This window comes from Geotrypetes seraphini, chromosome 11 (assembly GCF_902459505.1).
Source record: "Geotrypetes seraphini chromosome 11, aGeoSer1.1, whole genome shotgun sequence".
Taxonomy (NCBI): domain Eukaryota; kingdom Metazoa; phylum Chordata; class Amphibia; order Gymnophiona; family Dermophiidae; genus Geotrypetes; species Geotrypetes seraphini.
The window spans coordinates 138,596,654-138,621,333 of NC_047094.1; the positions used below are offsets into that span (position 1 = coordinate 138,596,654).

Here is a 24,680-nt window from a genome sequence, read left to right on the forward strand (position 1 = left end):
ACAGAAAACTCAATCAATTATAACAAGAATTAAATACTTAACAATTCTTGTTATAATTGATTGAGTTTTCTGTTGGTCTTTGTCTCTTTCCCTTAGTCATTTTCTTGTCTTGGGGTTTTGGAGGTTTTTTCTAGTTTTTGTAATTTAACAAGACATTTACAAGGAAATTTTAAATAAAAGATGCCTCAAGAGCTAATACTCTTATTCTTAATTTCAAAAATTATTTTCTTCTTAATTGAGTAGCTCTTGAGACATCTATAACACCAGTATTTGAGGTGCCTAAATACTGGTGCATGGTTATAGAATTGCCCTCAACAAATTTTATTGAAAGTATGGGTATTCTGATGGGTGAGTAGTGGGAGCCTGACCCTTGAGTTTTTGTAGTTTCCTGAGCCTAGTGGTATCCTCTAACTCCGGACCCCTTTTCCAAGCTCCTCAACCCCTCCCCCCTTCCTAGCCCCCTGTGTGTCCCTCCAACCACACTCGGTAAGACCAAACCACTCTGGCTTCATCAAATGAAAAATGGAGTTTTCACTGCGTAATCTTTTCAGGATTGCTAAGTAACTATGAAATCTACTAGGTGAACATCTGTGTTAAAAAACAAAAACTGTCCTACTCAGCAGTTACAATAGCCAGGTAGAAATGGCTCCTGGCCAGTTAAATCACTTGTTTGGGACTAACATAAGAACATAAGCAATGCCTCCGCTGGGTCAGACCTGAGGTCCATCGCGCCCAGCAGTCCGCTCACGCGGCGGCCCACCAGGTCCAGGACCTGTGCAGTAGCCCTCTATCTATACCCCTCTATCCCCTTTTCCAGCAGGAAATTGTCCAATCCTTTCTTGAACCCTAGTACCGTACGCTGCTCTATAACGTCCTCTGGAAGCGCATTCCAGGTGTCCACCACACGTTGGGTAAAGAAGAACTTCCTAGCATTCGTTTTGAATCTGTCATGTTCAGTGGCACTTAACCAATTATTGCCTCTGAAAATGTCCAGTTAACACCTATTTCAAAATCGGCTATTTTGGGGGTGTTCTGGAGGCAGAGTCAGCACTTAACCGACCAAGGTAACTGCATAAACAGGACTTCATAAAGCTCAGTCCTAGTTCTATGCAATGCCCCATGGCAAGTTAATTGGTGAATATTGCACTTAACCAGCTCTGGAAAACCAGAAACTCTATGCTGAAGCTCTGACATGGCCCGACACTGAATTTCTGAGCATGACTCCGTCAGTCGTCAGCAAAATGCTGAGTGCCGCCAACTGAATTTCGAACCCAATATCTTTTAACACTTTTTATTATAGAACACTCTGAGGTTTTAAAGTTAGAGTCAAATAAGCCATGAGGGTTACTGTCTCTCTCACATGGCTGCTGTATAAACAGGCACATTTTACAGAGGAAATGACACACTCTTGGCAGAGGGGGCATGGCACAGACGTGCAGTCAAACATGAATGGGAAGGCGTTGTTTTAAATGGCAGACTTTTATGTTTACCCAGCCAGCTTAACACTTATATTGTAGCCAACTACAATATAAATTAGCCACACATACCTGTCTCCCAATGTAATGGTTATCTGGAAAATGTGGACTTTACCCAAGGCTCTCAAGGGGCAGATAATAACCCCTGCAAATACAGAGAAATGAAAACTTCTCAAAGTTAGAGAGGAATAGTGCTGTCATTAAGATGGAAGGCCAAACTCTGACCAGCATTATATTACCACTTCTGAAACCATCCTCTCTTATTCCAGGGTAATAATGTAAGTGAGTAGCTGTACAGTACAAAAAGCTGGCTACAGACCACAGTGCTAAAGTAGCTCTCCTTCAAATGAGTTTTAAATACATTCTATTTCACTTTCATACAAACAATCGATTCATTTAAAACTCAACTAATATGCAACATTAGAATGTAGCTTGCCTTCTTAGACATTTGAAGGATTGGACTATGGGCACCGATGATTTTACACCTTGGCAGTTTGAAAAGGCACTGTTTCATCCTATTCACTCTCATTACCTTTTACAAGCCTCTTGGAAATTTATACCACCAATACATAAAAATAACATTCTATTGATTACAATGAGATTAACTTGGAAATATTTGTTGGGGTTGTTGCAGAGGGATGCCACTGTTTTAGATAAGTTGTCCATTACAGCCAATTTAAATTTTAACCCAGGTCTCCACCAGGCAACTTCCTTTCGTTGGGCAAGTTCTGGTTTATCATATGTAGCTGATGGTGGGTTGCAGCACTTTGAGGCCTTGCTCCAACATCTGGGAGTTTCCAGTCAAGATTGGTATGCTTATATGCAGCTTTCCAATTATAGTCAGACTTCATTGAGTTCAAATTGTTATTTGGGCATGCTTAAGGTACTGCAGAAGTTCTTTCTCCCTCCTACTTACGCTTCATTATATTTTCATTTTACATAAAGCACTTTGCCACTATACTACTATTTCAGCTGCCTGGAAGGGGAAATTATATGTGACTATCTCCAGTATAACACATACTGGGGTGACTAGGGACATGTTTGAGATGTGAAAGGGAAGATCAGGGAGACAAGGGGGACATAGAAGGTGAGATGCTGGATCTGTTGGCTTCAGTGGCTTAGTAAGGGGGGGGGGGGCGGCACCCATCCTCCTCTCCATCCCGCTCCTTCCTGACCCCCCCTGCCACATGCATGCACCCCTTCCCTTGTACCTCTTTAATTTTCCCAGCATGAGCAGTATCATGAACTTGCTGCCCTTGTGGGTGTCAGCTCTGACATCACTTCTGGGTCCTGCGAGTGAGTGCCATGCACCTTTGCTACACCACTGGTTGGCTTAAGTCATATTCAACAGCAGCATAATTTCAAGCTCTACCTATAACTACTACTTCTACTTCTCATTTCTATATGCAGCACTGTACATCAAAATCTAGAGGAGACAGTCCCTGCTCAAAAGAGCTTACAATCTAATATCTGTTTTTTATCATTCCCTCTAATTCCCCAACCTGAGCACCTTCTTGTCCAGTTTGTCTGCCTTGACTAAATTGTAAGCTCTCTTAAGCAGGGACAGTGTCTTCTGTGTTTTGATGTACAGCGCTGCATGTGCCTCGAGAATGCCAAGCAGCGCTCGCGCCTCATCTGCCGGCACGTGCAGCCGCAGCAGCAGCAACCACCACGCATGCGCACTGCGCCAGTAGATCGGGCGAGCGGCCGGGGCAGAGAGCAAGTGCGGCTGCGCCGAGCTGAATGACGGGAAGAGAAGGCGGAAGCGCTTCAATCCCGCCCTCCTCTGACGCAAGGTCCTGTTTCCGGCAAGGCGGAGCGCGTCTGACCGAGAGAAGGTGTGTCGGAGGGGCGAGGGAGAGATGGCGGCCCCTTCTTTCCTCAGAAGACTAACCCACTAACTCCCCATTCCAGACTTCCTTCCTTTATGCCTGCATTCAAGGACTCGAGTTTCCCTAACTGTAAGCTCCTTCCTGACTGTTCAGCGTCTGGTAGCACTGTAGAAATAATGAATCGTATGTGAGCCAATTGAGCCATTGTGACATCACTGATGAGACTGGCTCGTGGGCATTGGTGGGATGAGGCTTTATGACATCACAGTCTCGGCTCTGGAATGTTGCTGCTCTTTGGGTTTCTGCCAGGTTCTTCTGACCTGGGTTGGCCACTGTTGGAAACAGGAGACTGGGCCTGATGTCCCAGTATGGCAGCTCTTATGTGAGCCAAGTATAGGACAATCATGCCATTGTGACATCACTAATGAGGTTGGCTCTTATTGGTGGAATGAAGCATTATGACATCACAATCTCAGCTCTGGAATGTTGCTACTCTTTGGGTTTTGGAAACAGGACACTAGGCTTGATGGACCTTCAGTCTGTCCCAGCATGGCAATTCTTATGTTCTTATGTACCCTTCTCCTCCGCTGCCAGTTCCAGACTTTGTTCCTTTCATCTAGCTGCCCCCTATGTCTGGAATAAATTACCTGAGTTTGTCCACCAAGTCCCTTCTCTTCTTTATAAAGCAGACCGAAAACCCACCTTTTTTATATAGCCTTCAATCCTTAACCCTACACCTCTGCCCACCATCCCAGCCAGCAGATTAACCGTTCCCCTTAACTGTATCAATTACACCCTGTTTGTCTGTCGTCTCTGTTTAGATTCTAAGCTCTTTCAAGCAGGGACCGTTTTCTTTGTTACTACAACGCTGCATATGTTTGGTAGCGCTATAGAAATAATAGTAGTAGTAGCAACATTCCATGCAGAATCCCCAAAGAGTATCAAGTTTCTGTGCTACTGATCCAGGGCAAGACATCAGCTTCCTCGATGATTATCTCAATAGCAGACTATGAACTTTTTCTCCAGGAACTTGTCCAAACCTCTGTGTTCATATCATCCCCTCTTCCTAGCCCTAGCAAGGGCTGCTCTTTGTCCTTTTTCTTTTCAGGTTGTCATTGCTTGGTGCTTCCACCCTTCTGTTGATGTGTCCTTGAATTTAATATCTTTCCATTCCCTGCATGTCTGATTCTTTCCATTTCTTGCTGCAGAGACCATGCTGTGCCAGGCAGTGTTGAAGAGGCTCCTCAGTGGCAAAAGTGGCCTTGTACCAACTTGTGGATATACATTCATGAGAAATCTTCATGTCATGCAGCAAATTAAAGGTATAATCTGTGCTGCTGTTTTACCGTCACCCACAACTCAATATACCCATCACAGACATGATTACCTTTTTTTTAAATGAAGATGCTTCCAAAGCAACAATAGCATGCAAATAGTACACTCGTATATAAAAACAGAAGTGAGGAAACATAATCAAGATTTTCAGAACATATTCCTGAAACAAATAAGTAATAGCAAATAACATCTTATGTGATGTGAGACAAGAGGTTTTTAGTGCAGGCCCGTGCTAAAAATCTCTAATGCTGTTTAGTAAAACCCAGCATTAATTTTCTCATCACACGCTAAATGGAAAAAATACACAGTATATATTCATTGTTTATATAATCTGAACTATATCAGGTTCTATCACTAATAAAACATAAATTTTTTTTAAGCAAGCCAAATATAAATTGTCTCATTTGAAGCCATTAGACTATCAAGATTATAAGTTGATTACAGGTAAAAAAAAGGATGCTGCAAACACTGCTTTGACTAGATGGACAAGATCATTGTATTCCTAATTGTATTGGTGGCAAACACAAAAATATAGCAGAGTTTTGCTTAGGCCAAATAATTATGGCTAATCTGCTTGAAAAATTCAGAAAAGCTATACTTGTAAGGATTATCACTCCAAAAAAAATTCTTCAGTCTTCTGGAACCTCCCCTTTTTTCAAGGATATATTAACCACATTATTTAGATGACCAGCTAGAACCTTTGTGAGCTCTGCTAGTATCTTGGGAAGTATCGCATCTGGCCCTATGGTTTTGTACACTTTCAGTTTTGAAAGTTGTTTATAAACATTTTCTTCTGTAAATGGTGTGATATCTACACCATTCCCTTAAGAACATAAGAATAGCCTTACTGGGTCAGACCAGTGGGCCATCTAGCTCAGTATCCTGGCTTCACTGTGACCAATACAGGTCTCTAGTACCTGGCAAAAACCCAGAGTAGTAACATTCCATGCGACTGATCCAGGGCAAACAGAGGCTTCCCCCCATGTCTTTCTCAATAGCAGACTATGAACATTTCCTCAAGGAACTTGTTTAAACCTTTTTTAAAACCAACTACGTTAACCGCTCTTACCACATCCTTTGGCAACACATTCCAGAGCTTAACTATTTTCTGAGTAAAAAAATACTTCCTCTTATTGGTTTTAAAAGTATTGATTTCTCTGTAACGTCATTGAGTGTCCCCTAGTCTTTGTAATTTTTGATGGAGTAAAAAATTGATTCACTTGTATCCATTCTACGCCACTCAGAATTTTCTAGACTTCAATCATATCTTCACTCAGCTCTCTTTTCCAAGCTGAAGAAACCTAACCTCTTTAGTCTTTCCTCATATAAGAGGAGTTCCAGCCCCTTTGTCATCTTGGTTGCTCTTCTTTGAACCTTTTCTAGCTATGCTATATCTTTTTTGTCAATCAGTTCAGTTGTCCTTCTCCAGGATTTTCTTCCATGAACACAGAACTGAAGTATTTGTTTAGCATTTCTGCATTTTCCTGGTCTCTTTTCAAACATCTGTCCTCAGTACCTTTCTGTATTACAGTTTCACATATGCCCTTCTCCTGCCTGCTCATAGGCCTGCCACTCCAAAATGCCAGGATGCACTGAGAAGGGGAAGGCTTGCCATTTTAGAGTGGCAGGTCTGTGAGCAGGAGGGACTGGGCATCCCTTCTGCTGTCTACTTGGCAAACAGTTATAGAGGAGGTCGGGGGGATGGCAGGAGGAAGTGAGAATCCTTCCTGCTGATTTTGGCTGGCACGGGGGGAGGAGGGTTGCAGTTGCAGGAGGGAGTGGGCATCCCTCCTGCCAATTTTTATTGATCAGTTAGGGGGAAGGTTCAGATTGGCTGTATTTTGGTTCCAGGGGTCATGGGGGAGTCAGCTTGGTTTTTTTTGTTGTTTTTTTTTTTTAATGGGGCAGATATTGTGCATGTGTATTATCCCAGGACAAGCAGGCCTATATTCTTACAGATGGATGACATCACCACGGAGCCCTCGGTACGGACCACTTTAAGAACTTAGAAGGTTCTTGAATCCCTACCGCGCATGCGCGAGTGCCTTTCCGCCTGCCGGAGGTGCGCGGTCCGTCAGTTATTTAGTTTCCGCAGAGCTAGTCAGTTGGCTCTTTTGCTTGTGCGTATTTTTTTCAACTGCCTTCTCGCTCGCGCGGATCATTTTTCTGATCTTTTTTGATCGTATTTTTCATTCTGTTTAAAGCATTTGATTCAACAGGTGTCTACTTTTCAAAAGTATTTACCTGACAGAAAGCTTGCCATTTTTCAACAGCACATTGCTTCCTTGTTGCAATTAAGGAAGTTCTTAGTAAGATCAGTTTATGACACATTTGAACTTACTTCTAGGGCTACTGCCATGTCTGTTGCTATGAGAAGGCTGGCTTGGCTTCGTGTATCTGAATTAGATGTAAACCATCAGGATCGGTTGGCCAATGTTCCTTGTTTGGGGGATGAGCTTTTTGGAGAGTCCTTGGATTCCACAACTCAGAAGCTTTCAGCACATGAGACCAGATGGGACACGTTGCTTAAGAATAAGAAAAAGCCTCCACCTTCTCGTCCTTATAGGCCTCAATCTACATATCAGCGTAGATTTGCTTCAAGGCCTCTGCAGCAAGTTTCATCTCATCCTCGGAGACAGAGACAACCTCAGCAAGAACAACAATCTCGTCAGCAGCAGGAAAAACAACCAGCTGCTCCGCCAAAGTCTCAACAGCCATTTTGACCTGTTTCTAAGGAGCATAGCCAATCTTTCCATTTCTCATCTGATGCCTCAGCCCATAGGAGGTCATCTTCAGTGGTTCATCAGTCGTTGGGAACTCATCACTACAGATCATTGGGTTCTCACCATTATTCATCAGGGTTACAATCTTCATTTCAAGACTCTTCCTCCAGATTGTCCTCCAAAAAAGTCTGTTTTGGACCCCGTACAGTCCTCCATTCTTCTTCAGGAAGTTCAAGCCCTTCTTCAATTAAATGCCATTGAAGAAGTTCCTCTCGAATAGCAAGGGAAGGGATTTTATTCCCGTTACTTCTTGGTTCTCAAGAAGACGGGAGGACCCAGACCTATATTGGACCTCAGAGCTCTCAACAATTTCCTGAGAGAAATTCAGGATGTTGTCATTATCTCTCCTGTATCCTCATCTCAATCTCAACGATTGGCTATGCTCCCTAGATCTCAAGGAGGCCTACACACATATACTGATGCATCCGGCCTCTCAAAGGTATCTTCGGTTTCAGATTTCTCATCATCATTATCAGTACAAGGTTCTTCCATTCGGGTTGGCTTCATCTCACCGAGTCTTCACAAAATGCCTGATTGTGGTAGCAGCTTGTCTCCGGTGGCACGGTCTCCAGGTCTTTCCTTATCTGGACGATTGGTTGTCAAGGAGATTTCAGCTCAAAGAGTGGCAAAGGCGACAGCTCAAACTGTCTCTTTTCTTCAACTTCTGGGATTCGATGTAAATTTTCCCAAATCTCATCTCATTCCAACTCAGCGTCTTCAATTCATTGAAGCAATTCTGGACACTGTTGATGAGGGCTTTTCTTCCACCAGATCGGCTTCAGACCCTCATACGTCTTTGTCAACAGTTGTTTCTTCTTCGGACCATCTCGGCCAGACACATGATGGTTCTTCTAGGCCATATGGCTTCCACGGTCCAGGTCACACCTCTGGCCAGACTTCATCTGCGTACTCCTCAATGGACTCTAGCGTCTCAGTGGTCTCGGGCAAGGGATTTTCTCTCGAAGCGCATATTAGTTCCATCGTCTCTTCTGCAGTCTCTTCATTGGTGGATGAAATCCTCCAATCTCTCCAGAGGTCTTCTTTTCCATTTATCACCTCATCAGAAAATCATTACCACAGATGCCTCCCCTTATGCCTGGGGGGCACATATGAACAATCTTAAAACTTAGGGTTTTTGGACGACTTACGAGAAAAAGTTTCACATCAATTTTCTAGAATTCAGAGTGATGTTTTATGCTCGCAAGGCTTTTCAACATCTCCTTTTTCCTCAGGTTCACCTTCTTTGCACGGACAATCATGTAGCAATGTATTACATCAACAAACAGGGAGGCACGGGGTCCCTCTTATTGTGTCAGGAGGCTCAAAAGATTTGGGCCTGGGCGACAGCTCGCAATCTGTTCCTCAGAGCGGTATACATTCAAAGTGAGAACAACTCTCTAGCAGACAATCTCAGCAGAATCCTTCAACCTCACGATTGGTCTTTCGATGCTGTCACTCTCCAGTCAGTCTTTGCTCAATGGGGCACTCCACAAGTTGACTTGTTTGCAGATCCTCACAATCATCAGTTACCCAGTTTTGCTCCAGACTCTACTCCCCTCTTTGTCTGGCGGCGGATGCCTTTCTACTGGATTGGACGGGTCGGTTTCTATATGCCTTCCCTCCACTTCCTCTCATACTGAGAACGTTATTCAAACTCAAGCAGGAGTCAGCCACCATGATTCTCATTGCTCCACGGTGGCCCAGGCAACATTGGTTTTCCCTTCTTCTGCAACTCAGTTCCAGGGAACCCATTCAACTTCCAGTGTTTCCTTCTCTACTCACACAGAATCAGCAGTCCCTTCTACATCCCAATCTGCAGTCTCTGCACCTGACAGCTTGGTTTCTCTCGGCTTGAGTTCTTCTGAATTACTTCTCTCTCAACCTGTTCGCGATATTATTGTTGCTTCCAGGAAGCCGGCCACTCTACAATGTTATCAACAGAAGTGGACTCGGTTTTCTTCCTGGTGTTTACTTCATCATCATGATCCTACTTCATTGGCAGTGGAATCAGTGCTGGATTATCTTCTTTCTCTGTCGGATTCTGGTCTTAAATCCACATCCATTAGAGTTCATCTCAGTGCTATTGCTGCTTATCATGCTCCAGTACAGGGTAAACCTCTTACTGCTCATCTTCTGATCTCCAGATTCATGAGGGGGCTTTTCAATGTGAAACCACCTCTCAAGCCTCCACCTGTAGTCTGGGATCTTAATGTAGTTCTGTCCAGTTTGATGAAGCCTCCGTTTGAACCAATGGACACGGTTCATCTCAAATTTCTTACCTGGAAGGTAGTTTTTCTTATTGCTCTCACCTCTGCCAGGAGGGTCAGTGAGTTGTATGCACTGGTAGCGGATCCACCTTTTACTGTTTTCCATCATGATAAGGTGGTTCTCCGTACTCATCCTAAGTTTCTTCCTAAAGTTGTCTCTGACTTTCATCTTAATCAGTCTATTGTTCTCCCAGTGTTTTTTCCAAAGCCTCATTCTCTACCTGGGGAACGAGCTTTGCATACTTTAGACTGTAAGCAGGCTTTGGCTTACTATCTGGAGCTCACAGAGTCTCGCCTCAACTTTTTCTCTCTTTTGATCCGAATAAGTTGGGTCATCCTGTTTCTAAGAGAACACTTTCTAATTGGCTTGCTGCCTGTATTTCGTTCTGCTATGCTCAGACCGGACTGGCACTGGAGAGTCGTGTCACAGCCCATAAAGTTCGAGCTATGGCAGCTTCTGTTGCTTTCCTCAGGTCTACTTCAATTGAGAAGATCTACAAGGCTGCCACCTGGTCCTCGGTTCATTCCTTCACTTCTCACTATTGTCTGGATGTTTTTTCCAGACGGGATGGGCACTTCGGCCAATCTGTTTTGCAAAATTTATTTTCTTAATGGCCAACCTACCCACTGTCCCATTTTGTTAGCTTGGAGGTCACCCATCTGTGAGAATATAGGCCTGCTTGTCCTGGGCTTTATTCTTTAGTGGCACAGATGTTGTGCGTGTATAACACAGTTACTTACCGTAACAGGTGTTATCCAGGGACAGCAGGCATATATTCTCACATCTCTCCCACCTCCCCGGATTGGCTTCTTAGCTGGCTTAACTTAATTGACGGACCGTGCACCTCCGGCGGGCGGGAAGGCACTCGCGCATGCATGGTAGGGATTCAAGAACTTTCTAAGTTCTTAAAGTGGTCCCTACCGAGGGCTCCGTGGTGATGTCACCCATCTGTGAGAATATATGCCTGCTGTCCCTGGATAACACCTGTTACGGTAAGTAACTGTTCTATACACGCACAACATCTGTGCCACTAAAGAAAAAAGCCCCAGCAACTGAGTGGCAGGAGGCTGCTTTGGGGCTTCCCCTGCTGCTCAGCTGTTTGGGCTTCCCCAAACTAGTTCTGCGCATGTGTTGAAGTCGCTCTTACAGCGACTGATCGGACGGGATTAGGGTGAACCTCCATTAAAATCATTTGCATGCAAACTTGTTTGAATATCTATCGCTGTTCCAGAATCGACCAAAAAATCAGCCCACATCGATCCGCATGGTCTTAGCAACCGTGTTTTGTGCATTTAGCCCCCTGAGGACTGCTGGTATCTGTCACTTATTTATTTATTTCTAAAATTTCTTAACCGCCTATAATTAAGCAGTTTACAGCTTTGAGAACAATTCATTTTACTATTTCAGGCCCGGTTTTGTGGAACAGCTTATAGATTAGGACAATGAATGATACACTATTTAAAAAAATCATTGAAGACACATTTATTTTGTGAATAATAATAATTTTATTTTTATATACCGCAATACCAAAAATAGTTTAAAGTAGTTTACAGAGAAAGAGACTGTATACAGAAAACATTTTCAGCTTATTGAACAGATGAGTCAAAGGGCGTTAAGAAACTGTTACCTATGTGTGAGATGAATATTTTTTTATTGTTTGTTTTTAGCTGCATTGGATGTGACTTATGTATGTGATTTTTGTTATCTGTATATTAATGTTTCCTTAGCAAAGCAGCAGATGAATCCAGACAAGTGGGGAATAGCTCACATCGACCAGCAGGTGGAGATAGAGAAACTGATTAACCGTTGGCCTTATAGCCCGGTATTCTCTCTGTCCATTCAGTTTGCTCTATCTCCCAGCAGGAAGGTGAGCTAGTCCTGTAGCTCCTGGATTTTGCTGTGCCGGGTGCATTTCTGAGCGACTTGAGTCTGCTGTTGAGACCAGCTCTCTTCTGCTAGACAGGGGTGCCTGGCTGAGCGGTGCCGGCTTTAGGTGAACACCTGGGCCCTCCCAGGTCCCTTCTCCACCCTACCCTCCGGAGGATTGAGGGATTCATTGGGCTCTGCGGTCTTCTTTCCAGTATAAAAAAAAAAAAAAAAAAAGGAGACAGAGCCTGTTTGTGCTGTGCTGTTACTGTTTGGTCAGCTATATTTACAACTGCCAGCCATAACTTCGCGTTGTAAACGTCGCGTTTTGGGGGTGAGTACTTCTGCTAATTTTTGTTTCCCCGCTCCGCGTTCCGGCCATCCGACACGAGTTGCGACGTCGACCGAGGGCGGGTCGGGGTCGCGAGTTAAGGGCGGGTGTTTGAACGAGCAGAAAGTGAATGGCTGCAGAAGCTGCAAAGCGGTGTTCTCGCTGTGGTAAGCGAAGGACACTGCTAGGTCTGTGCTCAGCCGGGTGTTCAGATACACCGGCTGAGGCTTCTCAGGCGGCAGAAGTGGTTCAGTCCCGCGTTGGGGAAGCGCAAGGGATTTCCCCTTCCCTTGCGGTTGAGTCGGCCAAACACCAAACTTCTGGGACGGAGGAGGGGAAGCCAGCGGAGGCAGGGGCGTCAGGGACGCTGGGAGGAGCCGCGGGTCCGCTCCTCTGTTCGGATCAGACTGGGTTGGCTGGATTTGGGCCAACTTCATTTTCGCCAGAGTTTGTGATGTTAATGCACCGAGCTTTTCTGTTACAGGGCTCTCAGCCTGCTCAACCGGTGCCTATGTCTGAGCGTCCGGTTCCATCTACTTCCACTTCGGGTTTTGCTAGCAAACCTTTGTGTGCGGCTGCGGTTCTTGCGGTATCTCCCGGAGATTCACGGGTAGCAAAAAAGCGCAGACTCGCAGCCGCGGACGAGGGTGATATTATTCCATTCTCCCCGTTATCTCTTCCGGACTCCCTTGAAGAGGGTGAGGTATTGGACTTGGAAGATCCCCCGGGGAGGGAAGTAGATGATCCGTCCGCTCTACGTCTTTTTCATAGGGAAGAACTTTCTTCCTTAATTTCGAAAGCGTTGCAAGGCTTAAACATCTCGCAAGATGATGCTGCTAATGCTGGTTCCGCCAATCCCCTTATGACAGGGACGCGAAAACCACCCAGGTCCTTCCCAGTGCATGAGGCTATGCAGGAACTTATCTCGGCGCAGTGGGACACGCCGGAGGCAAGTCTGAGGGTAGCAAAGGCCATGCGGCTATTGTACCCGGTGGCTCAGAAGGAACTTGAAAGATTTCAATTACCCAGGGTTGACGCGCTGGTGGCCGCAGTTACCAAAAAGACTACCTTACCGGTTGAAGGGGGAGTTGCCTTAAAGGATACTCAGGACAGGAAGATTGAATCTTCTTTGAAAATGTCCTTCGAGGTAGCTGCGGTCACTCTGCAGGCTGCAATTTGTAGTTCATACGCGGCACGAGCGTGTCTGCAGTGGTCTCAGTTAATGACTGATAATTTAATGGAGTCGGGAGGTTCGGTTCCAGTAGAACTGGCTGATTTGGAATCAGGTCTGGCATATTTAGCAGATGCTTTATATGATATTATTCGGGCTTCCTCAAAACAAATGTCTCTGGCGGTGGTTTCTCGTAGGTCTTTATGGCTCCGTAATTGGGCGGCAGATGCAGCGTCTAAGCTCCGGCTCATAAAGCTCCCTTTTAAAGGCCGTTTGCTTTTTGGGGAAGATTTGGATAAATTAATCAAGGATTTTGGGGATACCAAAACCCAAAGGTTGCCGGAAGATAGGCCTAGACCCCCGTTGAAATCCTCCACCTCGAGACAGCGTTTCCGATATCGGACAGGTAAACCGGGTTTGAGGTCCACGTATGGTTCCTTCCCTGCTTCAAGGCCTAGGTTTCCGCAGAAAGGTTCCTTTCGTGCAGCAAAACCTCCTTCAGGTCAGTCAGCCCGTGCCCCAGCAAATCGGTCCTCACAATGACGGGGTCTTGGCTCCCTCCGCTATTCCCTTAGGGGGAAGGCTGTCGGCTTTTGTAGTGGAGTGGGCCAATATCACGTCGGATCAGTGGGTGCTAGAAATTATTCGAGACGGTTACAAGTTAGAGTTCGCCTCTCCCGTCGCCGATTCTTTCTTGGTGTCCCCATGCAATGGGGTAACCAAAAGGGACTCGGTACGAATGACTCTTCAGGTGCTTCTGGATCTGGGGGCGGTGGTGCCGGTGCCACAGGAAGAAGTGGGACTCGGCAGATATTCCATTTACTTCATTGTGCCAAAGAAAGGGGGGTCGTTCAGACCGGTGCTGGATCTCAAACGAGTCAACGAATTTCTCAGTATCCGTCATTTTCGGATGGAGACAGTTCGGTCGGTCATTGCGGCAGTGAGGCCGGGGGAGTTCCTCACTTCTCTCGATCTCAAGGAGGCGTACCTCCACATTCCGATTTGGCCCCCGCATCAGAGGTTTCTGCGGTTTGCGATCCTAGGCCAGCATTATCAATTTCGGGCGATGCCCTTTGGTCTGGCGACAGCTCCTCGCACTTTTTCAAAGGTGATGGTGGTTGTGGCAGCATGTCTCCGCAAGGAGGGGATTCGAGTTCACCCTTACTTAGACGATTGGTTGATCCGCGCCTCTTCAAGGCAGGAAAGTTTGTCGGTGACTCAGAGCGTGATATCTCTCCTTCAGTCTTTGGGGTGGATCATCAACTTTCCCAAGAGTTCGCTGTCCCCGTCTCAATCCTTAGTGCATTTAGGGGTGATGTTCGATACTTGTCAGGGAAAGGTGTTTCTACCCCGAGTGCGGGGAGAGAAGTTACAGTCTCAGGTTCGTCTACTTCTCGAATCCCCGAGACCTCGGGTTTGGGATTATGTACAGGTTCTAGGCTCGATGGTGGCGGCTATAGAGGTGGTACCCTGGGCTCGGTTCCACATGAGGCCGTTGCAAAGGTCTCTTCTTTCACGGTGGTCCCCGGCGTCCCAGGATTACGATCTACGTCTCCAGTGGACTCCTCGAGCGGCTTCCAGCATGCAGTGGTGGCTCAACGAGTTCAATCTTTTTCGGGGCATGCCGTTGGCGACGCCGGATTGGGTAGTGATCACGACAGATGCCAGTCTTCGGGGCTGGGGGGCTCAGTGCCTACAAGCATCGATCCAGGGGGTTTGGTCCTCGGTAGAGGCCCAGTGGTCGATCAATATGCTGGAGTTGAGGGCTATCAGGCTGGCGCTTCTGGCATTTCAGTCCAGGATTCAGGATCGTCCAACCAGGATCTTTTCGGACAGCGTCACAGCAGTGGCGTATATCAATCGGCAGGGGGGTACCCGGAGTCCTCAGTTAGCCGAAGAGGCAAGGCTGCTGTTTCAATGGGCAGAGACGCATGTTCCTCTCCTCTCGGCGGCATACATTGCGGGTCACGAAAATATTCAGGCAGACTTCCTCAGCAGAAATCGTCTCGATCCAGGGGAGTGGGAGCTGTCCGCTCAGGCGTTCAATATGCTAGTCCTAAGGTGGGGGCTCCCGGAGATAGATCTCATGGCCTCGTCTCGCAATGCAAAGCTGCCTCGGTTCTTCAGCAGACGCAAGGAACCGAACTCGGAGGGGGTAGACGCGTTAACCCTCCCTTGGCCTCCAAATTCCCTCCTATACATATTTCCTCCTTGGCCAATGATAAGTCGGGTGTTACAACGCATCGCTCTCTTCCAGGGACAGGTGATCCTGGTAGCTCCAGATTGGCCGCGTCGTCCGTGGTACGCAGATCTGATGCAACTATATGCGGGCGATCGTTTGAAATTTCAAGTGACTCGGGACTTACTAACTCAGGGTCCAATCTCCATAGAAGATCCGTCCCACTTTGGTCTTACGGCCTGGCTATTGAACGGTCACGGCTAAGGAATAGAGGTTATTCTGAGCAGGTGATTGCCACGCTTCTTCAAGCAAAGAAGCTTTCCACGTCTACCTCCTATGCTAGAGTCTGGAAAGTGTTTGACTCGTGGTGTGGGAGGCACGGGATTTCGCCCTTTCGGGCGTCTTTATCGGCTATTCTTTCCTTTCTGCAAGAGGGCGTAGCTAAAGGGTTGGCCTATAATTCTCTGAGGGTTCAGGTAGCGGCCATTGCTTGTTACAGGGGCCGGATTTCTCGTTTGTCGCTGGCATCACAGCCCGACGTAGTCCAATTTTTAAAAGGAGTTCACCATATCAGACCTCCTATGAAGAGACCGTGTCCCTCATGGAGTCTTAAGCTGGTCCTTGAGAGGTTGCGAATGGTGCCTTTTGAGCCTTTATCCATGGCTACGCTAAAAGATGTCACTTTGAAAACAGTGTTTTTGGTGGCTATGGCTTCGGCGAGACGGGTGTCTGAATTGCAGGCGCTATCTTGTAGGGATCCTTTTTTGCGGATTTCGGATGCTGGTGTATCGGTTCGAACGGTACCGTCCTTCTTGCCGAAAGTGATGTCTTCCTTTCATATGAACCAGTGTTTATTCCTCCCGGCCTTTCGGAAGGAAGATTGGGGGAAACAGTACTCGTTGTTACGTCTCCTGGATGTGCGACGGATGATTCTACATTATTTGGGGGTGACTAACGACTTTCGCCGGTCGGATCACCTCTTTGTTGTGTTCGCGGGGAAAAACAAAGGAATGGCCGCGTCGAAAGCTTCCATTGCGCGTTGGGTCAAGGAGACGATTGCTTCGGCTTATTTGTTGACAGGGAAGCAAGTGCCAGAGCAACTTCGTGCTCATTCGACTCGGGCTTTAGCTACGTCATGGGCGGAGTCCGGGGGTCTTTCCTTAGAGGAGATTTGCAGGGCGGCTACTTGGTCGTCGGGAAATACATTTTCAAAGCATTACCGGTTGGATGTGGCAGCCCGTGAGGGGGTTAGTTTTGGCGCTTCAGTGATTGCGGAGGCGGCATTAGCTTCCCACCCGATTTGAGTTTTGCTTTGCTACATCCCACTTGTCTGGATTCATCTGCTGCTTTGCTAAGGAAGGTAAAATTATGTTCTCACCTGTTAATTTTCTTTCCTTTAGAAGCAGCAGATTAATCCAGAGCCCCACCCTTTAACTTCAATATCTATATAGGTGTTCGGGGGCAGTCTTTGTTTATTTTCCAATTGGGTTATTGTTGGTAGTTGTATTCAGTACTGTTTCATTGTTGCATTTGATACTGGAAAGAAGTTTTTTATGAGGCTCATTCTCCTATCTCGGGAGGCTTGGGCAAGGAGCATAACTGAATGGACAGAGAGAATACCGGGCTATAAGGCCAACGGTTAATCAGTTTCTCTATCTCCACCTGCTGGTCGATGTGAGCTATTCCCCACTTGTCTGGATTCATCTGCTGCTTCTAAAGAAAAGAAAATTAACAGGTGAGAACATAATTTTACCATGTTTTGCATAATTAAGTATGCAAGTAACAAATGCACATACATATTTATAAGCCACATCCAATAAGGCATACTATGGAAATGCGTCTTTTAGCTCTGGGAGAGAGACAATGGCATCCTTGGTCTGCGAATGGGTAGCGTAGAGGATGTCACTCCAGTTCTTGGACCTTTGAGAGTTCCTGTAGCCATCTGAGGAAGTGGAATGGAAATGGTGGGGGAGGGGGAGGTAGAGTTATAAAGGGGAAAAGAGAGGTAAAAATTTAAAAATCCCAGCCACTATATCAACATGGACTAAAAACTTTACATGCAATCTTTATTCCATCCAGCATGCATCTTGTATATTTTTCTGCTATGCCGAATAGTTTTTGTGCAAAGCAGGTGTTAGATATAAGGAATCCCATTTCTTTATTTTGCTACATTAATTCTGCTTTTACCTTGATTATCTCTAGCATTTAGAGCATCAGATGTAATGAGTTTTATTCATTATTTTTTTTTTTTTTTATAGAAAATGGCATTGGCAGGACTGAAAATGACTCGCAGCCAAGACTCTTTTGCATGGATGTCCACACAACTACACCAGTGGTTTGTATATTTGAATATTATTTGAGTGTCTCAGCAGCAAGGAACTAGTCAATTCTTGTCTTATCATCTAGCCTGTCTCTCCAACGTTTTTTGCCCTCAATGATATACACTACATTTGAAGATAAGCATGTGTAGGGTCCCCTTATGCTGAACGTTTTTTCCATGTGAGTGACTGGATTCCTGTGACGTGTGCTGGCATTTAAAGCTTGGCTTATTGCAGGGTCATGCTCTAAAGACCAGGGTCAGCTTACACAGGCACCACAAAACTAACCAGGGTGATACTGGAGCACTGCATATATACTGTATCTCACATAAATGTGACTGTCTCTGGGAAAAGGTGACTAAAGTCTCAGATTCAAAAGGTTGAGAATGGCCGATTTTTCAGTCTGAACTTTTGTAACTTTTTATTGTTCTTTGGGTTTGGACTGTTGTATTGCAAATTGTTTGCTCTAAGAAAATTCATTAAAACCTCATTTTTGTTTTGTTTATGGAGACTTTATTCCCATTTTCAAAGAGATGATCATATAGGTGACAGCATCTTGTTTTCCTGAGGGTTTTCAAATCTCTCAGTAAGATAAAGAGTTACTTGGACATTCTTATTCAAATGATAAAGAATTGCGGTACTTTTGGGCACTCTTTATTCAGAAGATATAGTTTTTTTCAGTATAGAATGTCCAATATTCTGCTCCCTAATTTCTTCACGTGATAGCTGATTTTCACTGCTTGGGTTATGATCTTCTCTCAACATCTGCTGGGCTGAGGGAGAAGGTAACAGGTCAAAAGTCCTGTGCGGGTCAAAAAAAAGGTCATAGGCTTTTGAAGAAATGCTCTGCATTGACATACCAGATGCCACCCAAAAGCACGACTTGACTATCTAGCCCACTGGACACACTTGCCACAGATACACTCTTCACTAATGTTCTGATTTTTTTTTTTTTTTTTTTTAATTTATCTGTCTAACTTGATGTAGTTGTGGAGTTCCTCAAGGCTCCCCCACCTATCTCCTTCTCTGTTCAATATCTACATGGCATCACTGGGACACATGTTATCTGACCGAAATTTGAAATCCTACATATATGCAGATGACATTGCAATCATCATCCCTATTACCTCACTGACACAAGAGACAGAACAACTCATCTCATCTGTTCTCACCATGGTAGAACAATGGACTATGCGGTTCAAACTAAAATTAAACCCAGAAAAAACGAAGTTTTTCCTCGCAAGTCTCAACCACAAACTAATGAATACCACCCTGCAACTAAACGGGCTAAGTTACCCAATCAATTCCACCATTAAAATTCTCGGAGTCATCCTGGACTGTTGCCTGACTTTTGAAGACCATACCAATGCCCAGGTCAAAAAATGCTTTTGCACCCTCTGGAAACTCCGTACTAACAAACACTACTTTGACTTCCCCTCCTTTCGACTGCTGGTCCAGTCCCTAATTTTAAGCACCCTAGATTACTGCAACATCATATATTTGGGATCCTACAAGAAAACCATTAAACGTCTGAGAATCATTCAGAACACTGCCGTCCGCCTCATCTATGGCCTCAAAAAGTCAGATCATATTAGCCCTTTCTACAGAAAACTTCACTGGTTGCCAATAGAAGCAAGGGTCATCTTCAAATTCGCCTGCCTCTGCTTCAAAACCTTAACGGGCTCATCCCCGATATACCTGTCGTGCCACTTTGTGTTTCCAGGCACTACCCGCACACGCAGTGCCTACCTGTTTGCCTACCCCTTCCCAAAGGGATGTGTCTACAAAAGATTCCTTGACAAAACTCTCATTCTAAGCTGGCGAATGGAATGATTGCCTGACCACCCCCATCTCATTTGCTCCATCCTACCTATCCTTCAGGAAATCACTCAAATCATACCTCTTCGATAAATTTCTATAACTCCTTCCCTCCTTGCCATACTACTGAAGCACTAACCATATCTCTTTCTTTTCCTGTTTTCCTATTCCTCTCTCTGCATTCCAATGTTCTTCATCCCCTCTCGGTACTCTCTTGTAATTGAAATTGGTTACTAATGTACTTGACAATATTTCTCTGTATCCCATCGCTGTATATGTACAGTCTTTTCCTCTGTAAACCACTCTGAACGGTTTGTGGTATTGTGGTATACAAAAATAAAGTTATTATTATTATTAGTTGCTTTCTGACTTTCAAATAATGCCTTAATGATTTCTGTGTTTACAGGGTCTTCAGACAGGACTTTCTCCATGGCCGATGCATCGTACACAAACAGCAATACAGCCATGCCGAAACCTTTACAACACTAACAAGGTAGAAATAGACATCCAACAAATTTTTTAAGCCACACTCAGATGTAAAGTCTAAAGTTGGACTAGTGGGTTTTCTTATAGAAATTCAGATGAGATCGGATGAGGACAAATATAGAAATGGCAAATGCAATGCAGGTTATACTAACTGACCTGAACTGTGGGGCAAAAACCTTGCATGTGTGAAGGTAAGCTGGGAGCGACTGTGCATGGCCAGGTAGCAGCCAAATAACGTGAAACTGTGTTAGCATGCACTGACTGCAGAAAAGGATGAGATGTCATCCTTCTGCTACTTGAGAGCCTGCAGTATTTGATTAATCGCTTACTCAAATCTAAGCGATGAACAAATATTCAATTTACAGATAATACAGGGGTGATAAAAGACAGATGGACACTGAACAAAACATATTAAATTAACGACTAACAGAATAAACAGAAAATGAAAACAAAGGGAAAGGCCGGGTAATGAAATACACTTAATAATAATAGAAAGAAGGACGATTATGGTGAAAAACAATAGGAGGGAAATAAAAGAAAATAAGCAAAAATAGGCTGGGACTCCTAAATATCATAAGCGTCTTTGAAAAGAAAGCTCTTAAGTTGACTTTTAAATTGATCTAAGTTCTTTTCTTCTCTGAGTTCCAAGTTTGAGGAGCTGTAACAGAGAAGACAGAGTGCCGCCGTGTATTAATACCTTTAAGTGAGGTCAATAGATCTCAGTGATCCGATTGGGGTATAAGGGATCAGTAACTAGATGGTCCTAAAAATAAATCCAGTAGTTCTAAAAGTGAAAGATAATTTGAACAAAGCCATTCATATTTATACTTCTTTGTCAATTTTAGCGTCTCTCAACAAAAGGCGGTTTGCAACCAGCAGAAGAGGAAGTTGGTGCTTTCACGAAAATAATTGAGACGTTGGGATTCACTGGGCCACTGAAGTATAGCAAATGGGTGAGTGTTTTGATATTCGGACCTAAATGGCCTTCAGATAGGCCTTGAAATGTAAGAAATTGGCGTTTGTTCCTTTTTATTTTTGCCCCTGTATCTTTCATTTTGCGTCTCCACATGACATGGTTTCTCAGCTGCACCTTTACCATCACCTTGTGGCCTGAATGAGCTCCTGTGTCTGCCTTCCCACCCTGATTTTCAGCGTATCGCTAATGACCAAGGAGTGTAAGGTCTTGCACATAGGGAAGGGGAACTCCATGTACAGCTATACGATGGGAGGGAGGGTACTCGGGGAAGGCAACCAAGAAAAAGATCTGGGGGTATTGGTGGATAACACAATGAAGCCGGCGGCGCAATGTGCAGCGGCCTCAAAAAAAGCGAGCAGAATGTTGGGCATTATCAAAAAAGGTATCACTACCAGAACGAAGGAAGTTATCCTGCCACTGTATCGAGCAATGGTGCGCCCACATCTGGAATACTGCATCCAATACTGGTCGCCATACCTCAAGAAGGACATGGCAATACTCGAGAGGGTCCAGAGGAGGGCAACGAGGATGATAAAGGGTATGGAGAACCTTTCATATGCCGAACGGTTAGACAGGCTGGGGCTCTTTACCCTGGAGAAGCGGAGACTGATAGGGGACATGATAGAGACTTATAAAATCATGAAAGGCATAGAGAAGGTGGAGAGGGACAGATTCTTTAGACTAGCAGGGACAACTAAAACAAGAGGTCATTCAGAAAAACTGAGAGGAGACAGATTCATAACGAATGCAGGGAAGTTCTTCTGACACCTGGAACGCGCTTCCCGGAGAGGTGATAAGACAGAGTACAATTCTGGGGTTCAAAAAGGGACTGGATGACTTCCTGGAAGCGAAGGGGATAACAGGGTACAGATAGAGGTTTACCTTACAGGACATTGAGCGAATAGGGTATGGACATTTTAGGTTAAGTAGGGAACACTTTCAGGTCATGGACCTGGAGGGCCGCCGCGGGAGCGGACTGCCGGGCACGATGGACCCCTGGTCTGACCCGGCAGAGGCAATGCTTATGTTCTTATGAATGTGTGGCGCAGGGGTTAGAGCTACTGCCTCTGCACCCTGAGGTTGTGGGTTCAAATCCCTCGCTGCTCCCTGTGACCCTGGGCAAGTCACTTGATCCCCCATTGCCCCAGGTACACTAGATAGAGTTTGAGGCCACCGGGACAGATGGGGAAATACGATAAAGTACCTGAATGTAAAACCACTTAGGATATAAGTGGTATATAAATAAATAGAAAGTAGAAATCTTCCCTATTTCTGGTTTTTATGCTACTGTATTTGCCTCTATTTTTTTGTATTTTCTAGCGCTTTCAAAACTAAAAACCTTTGGAATCGTGCAGTCTGGTAACAAGACCCTAAGACATGCCATGCTAAATCACACTAAAGTACCATTGAGCAGGTCCCAAGGACCGGAGCCATTCCTTGCTTTCATTTTACTATTTCTGGGAAGGTGATTGCTTAAAGGCTTCGACCCAGCTGCCTCCGGTCCCAGTAACAGAATAGAGGAAGTCCCTGTGCCCTAAGCTAACACGTTGTTACAAGATGTCCAGTGCATTGCAATAAATAATGATCTCAGCTGTGATTTTTAAGTCATCTTAGAGTTGCTATAACAGTGGACACAATGGGCCCAATAGCCATATTTGATTTAACCGGGCTGTAGAAGAGGCTGTTGTGTTGTGAAAGGCTGGGTAGTGTTCCTGATTAGCCTCTCTGACTGCTTCAGTTCTGACCTGGCAGAGCCAGGACTTATGTGGGTACTGGTAATACTCAGAGCAACTACCCACATAGCTAACTGGGCAAGTGGGACCACTTAAATAGCAGCCATATCCTTGACCGGTGAGCTGTGCAGGTGCAGCATTGAACTTCGATTGTACCCACTTAATTTATGGGTTCCCTCACGATCTTGGTGTTCAGAGCTGCTAATGAATATCCAAGTCTAAACTAGCCAACGGTGAAAATGCTAATTGTCTCTGGCTCGATATTGACGCACATTTGCATACATAGCTGAAGACCACCCTCACAAGGACACAGTACATGCTCTTCATGGGAGTACAGAAACATGGCAAGCACAATCATACATCTCATGTGCCACTCAGTCATGCATGCATCATTACTTCCCATCATTTACTCAGGCTCTGGGGGCAGCTTTAACCACACTACACGAGACCGTTGCTAGGACCTCTCAAGGAGCATTGGGATCAACATAGTTAACTCCATAAGACAATTCCCAGAACCCCTGTCATTGTGCTGGATCAGCCCAGCCAACCTCACCATCCCACCATGACTCTCGCGACAGATGCGTCCACATGCAACTGGGAAGCCCATGTCTCTCACTTGGTTACATGCATGTTGGAAAATAAGCTTGTTCCACATGTCTGTGCCCTAAAAGCTTTCAAACCTTGGATCAGAGGACAAATAGTTTTAATCAGAGTTGACAACCAGGTGATCTTATGTATTTCTCTTCCATTTGTTAACTTCGATGAGTCCCAGGATGTCCTAGTCACATGTTTAGAAGAAGGAAATTGTACTTGCACATTTTTAGAAAGGTAAATCTCCCTTGCAGTAGCTATTAGTGAGGGAAATCCTGCTTCCAAGTGTTGACAAAGGAAAGAGTGCTAGCACATTATGGCATGTGTGATCCTGCATCCTAGACTCCACACTATCCATGGAACCTCAAGTATCCCATCTTCGAAAGAAAACCCTCTTCACCATGAAACCGTTAAGACTCATCAGGCCATACTTCAGCATCATTTTGCCCTCATTATCTAGATGATGATACTATCCCAACTGGATTACTGTAACTCTGCCTATTTGGGAATCAACACCACCCTTAGCCACAAAATGCAGCTTATTCAAAACACTGCAATATGACTCCATCTCAACCTACCTCAAACAATTCCACTGGCTTCCCATCCCGAATAAAATTCAAAACATCCTGCATTATACATCGCATTATCTAAGGCGACTCAGCCACACCACTCATCATCCACCTCATCACCTTCCACCATCATCCACCGTCCCTCGACAAAAAATCTCAAGTACAGAAGAATCTTCCAATCCATGTTCACCTTCCTTGGAGTCAAAATCTGGAATGATCTCACAGAGACTGCAAGAACTGAAGCCAACCGTGCCCTATTCCGGAAAAAACTGAAAACTTCACTCTTTGACAACTAATTATACAAAGATCTCCATATACACTCGTCCTTTTACTAAATATGATTAGGATAATTTTTCCTTTTCCCTCCTGCCTCCTCCCTCTTTCCCCTCGCTTCCCTTTCCTTAAGATTCAGGTCAATTGTTTGATTAGATATTTTAGCTTCATTTATTAGGAACTGAATGTCTCATCGTGAAATGTTTTCTCATCTTTTACAGAAGATTAAGATTGCTGCCCTTCGCATGTACACCTGCTGCGTCGAGAGAATCGACTATGATGAATTTTTTGACAGTGAGTTCTTTTTAGATGACTTCTCTCGGTTCTGATTGGTCTTTGCGCTTAAGCTGTAGTGGCTAAACAAGCCGATCTGTTTTGCAGGGTGTGTCTTGAAGATTGCATGGCAGGTAAACATTGGAAGGAGTGTTTAGGAAAATGAAGTTATGGGGTGAAATCACTGGAGGTCCAGAAGGGCAGTGTGTAGAGATGTGAGAGGGGGGGTGGGGGCGTTCTAATTGTTAATACGGACTCATGTATATGATTTGATCTTTATTATTGTGGCATTCCCTCTTCTTTCAATGGTGGTGTCTCTTTCTCAAAGTGGTACCTAATTTAATGATACTTGTTTTTGTGAATGAAGCTGCTACGGTAAGTAGTGGAGAACATATTTCTTCAA

The 24,680-nt window shown here is 44.9% G+C and overlaps 1 protein-coding gene across 2 annotated transcripts in view; it reads left to right on the forward strand.

Moving 5' to 3' along the window:
• Positions 1-3,250: 3,250 nt before the first annotated feature.
• The window catches only part of LOC117345631 (ubiquinol-cytochrome-c reductase complex assembly factor 1), a 41,663-nt gene continuing 20,233 nt past the window's right edge, over positions 3,251-24,680 (forward strand). The window contains exons 1-6 of one of the 2 annotated variants that reach the window (XM_033914544.1): positions 3,251-3,436; positions 4,516-4,629; positions 17,499-17,575; positions 19,783-19,869; positions 20,708-20,815; positions 24,226-24,298. In XM_033914544.1, the coding sequence (XP_033770435.1) occupies positions 4,521-4,629; positions 17,499-17,575; positions 19,783-19,869; positions 20,708-20,815; positions 24,226-24,298 (454 nt within the window). In that variant the 5' untranslated portion in view covers positions 3,251-3,436; positions 4,516-4,520. The remainder of the gene's footprint in view (positions 3,437-4,515; positions 4,630-17,498; positions 17,576-19,782; positions 19,870-20,707; positions 20,816-24,225; positions 24,299-24,680) is intronic. The other variant, XM_033914545.1, reaches the window with a different exon arrangement.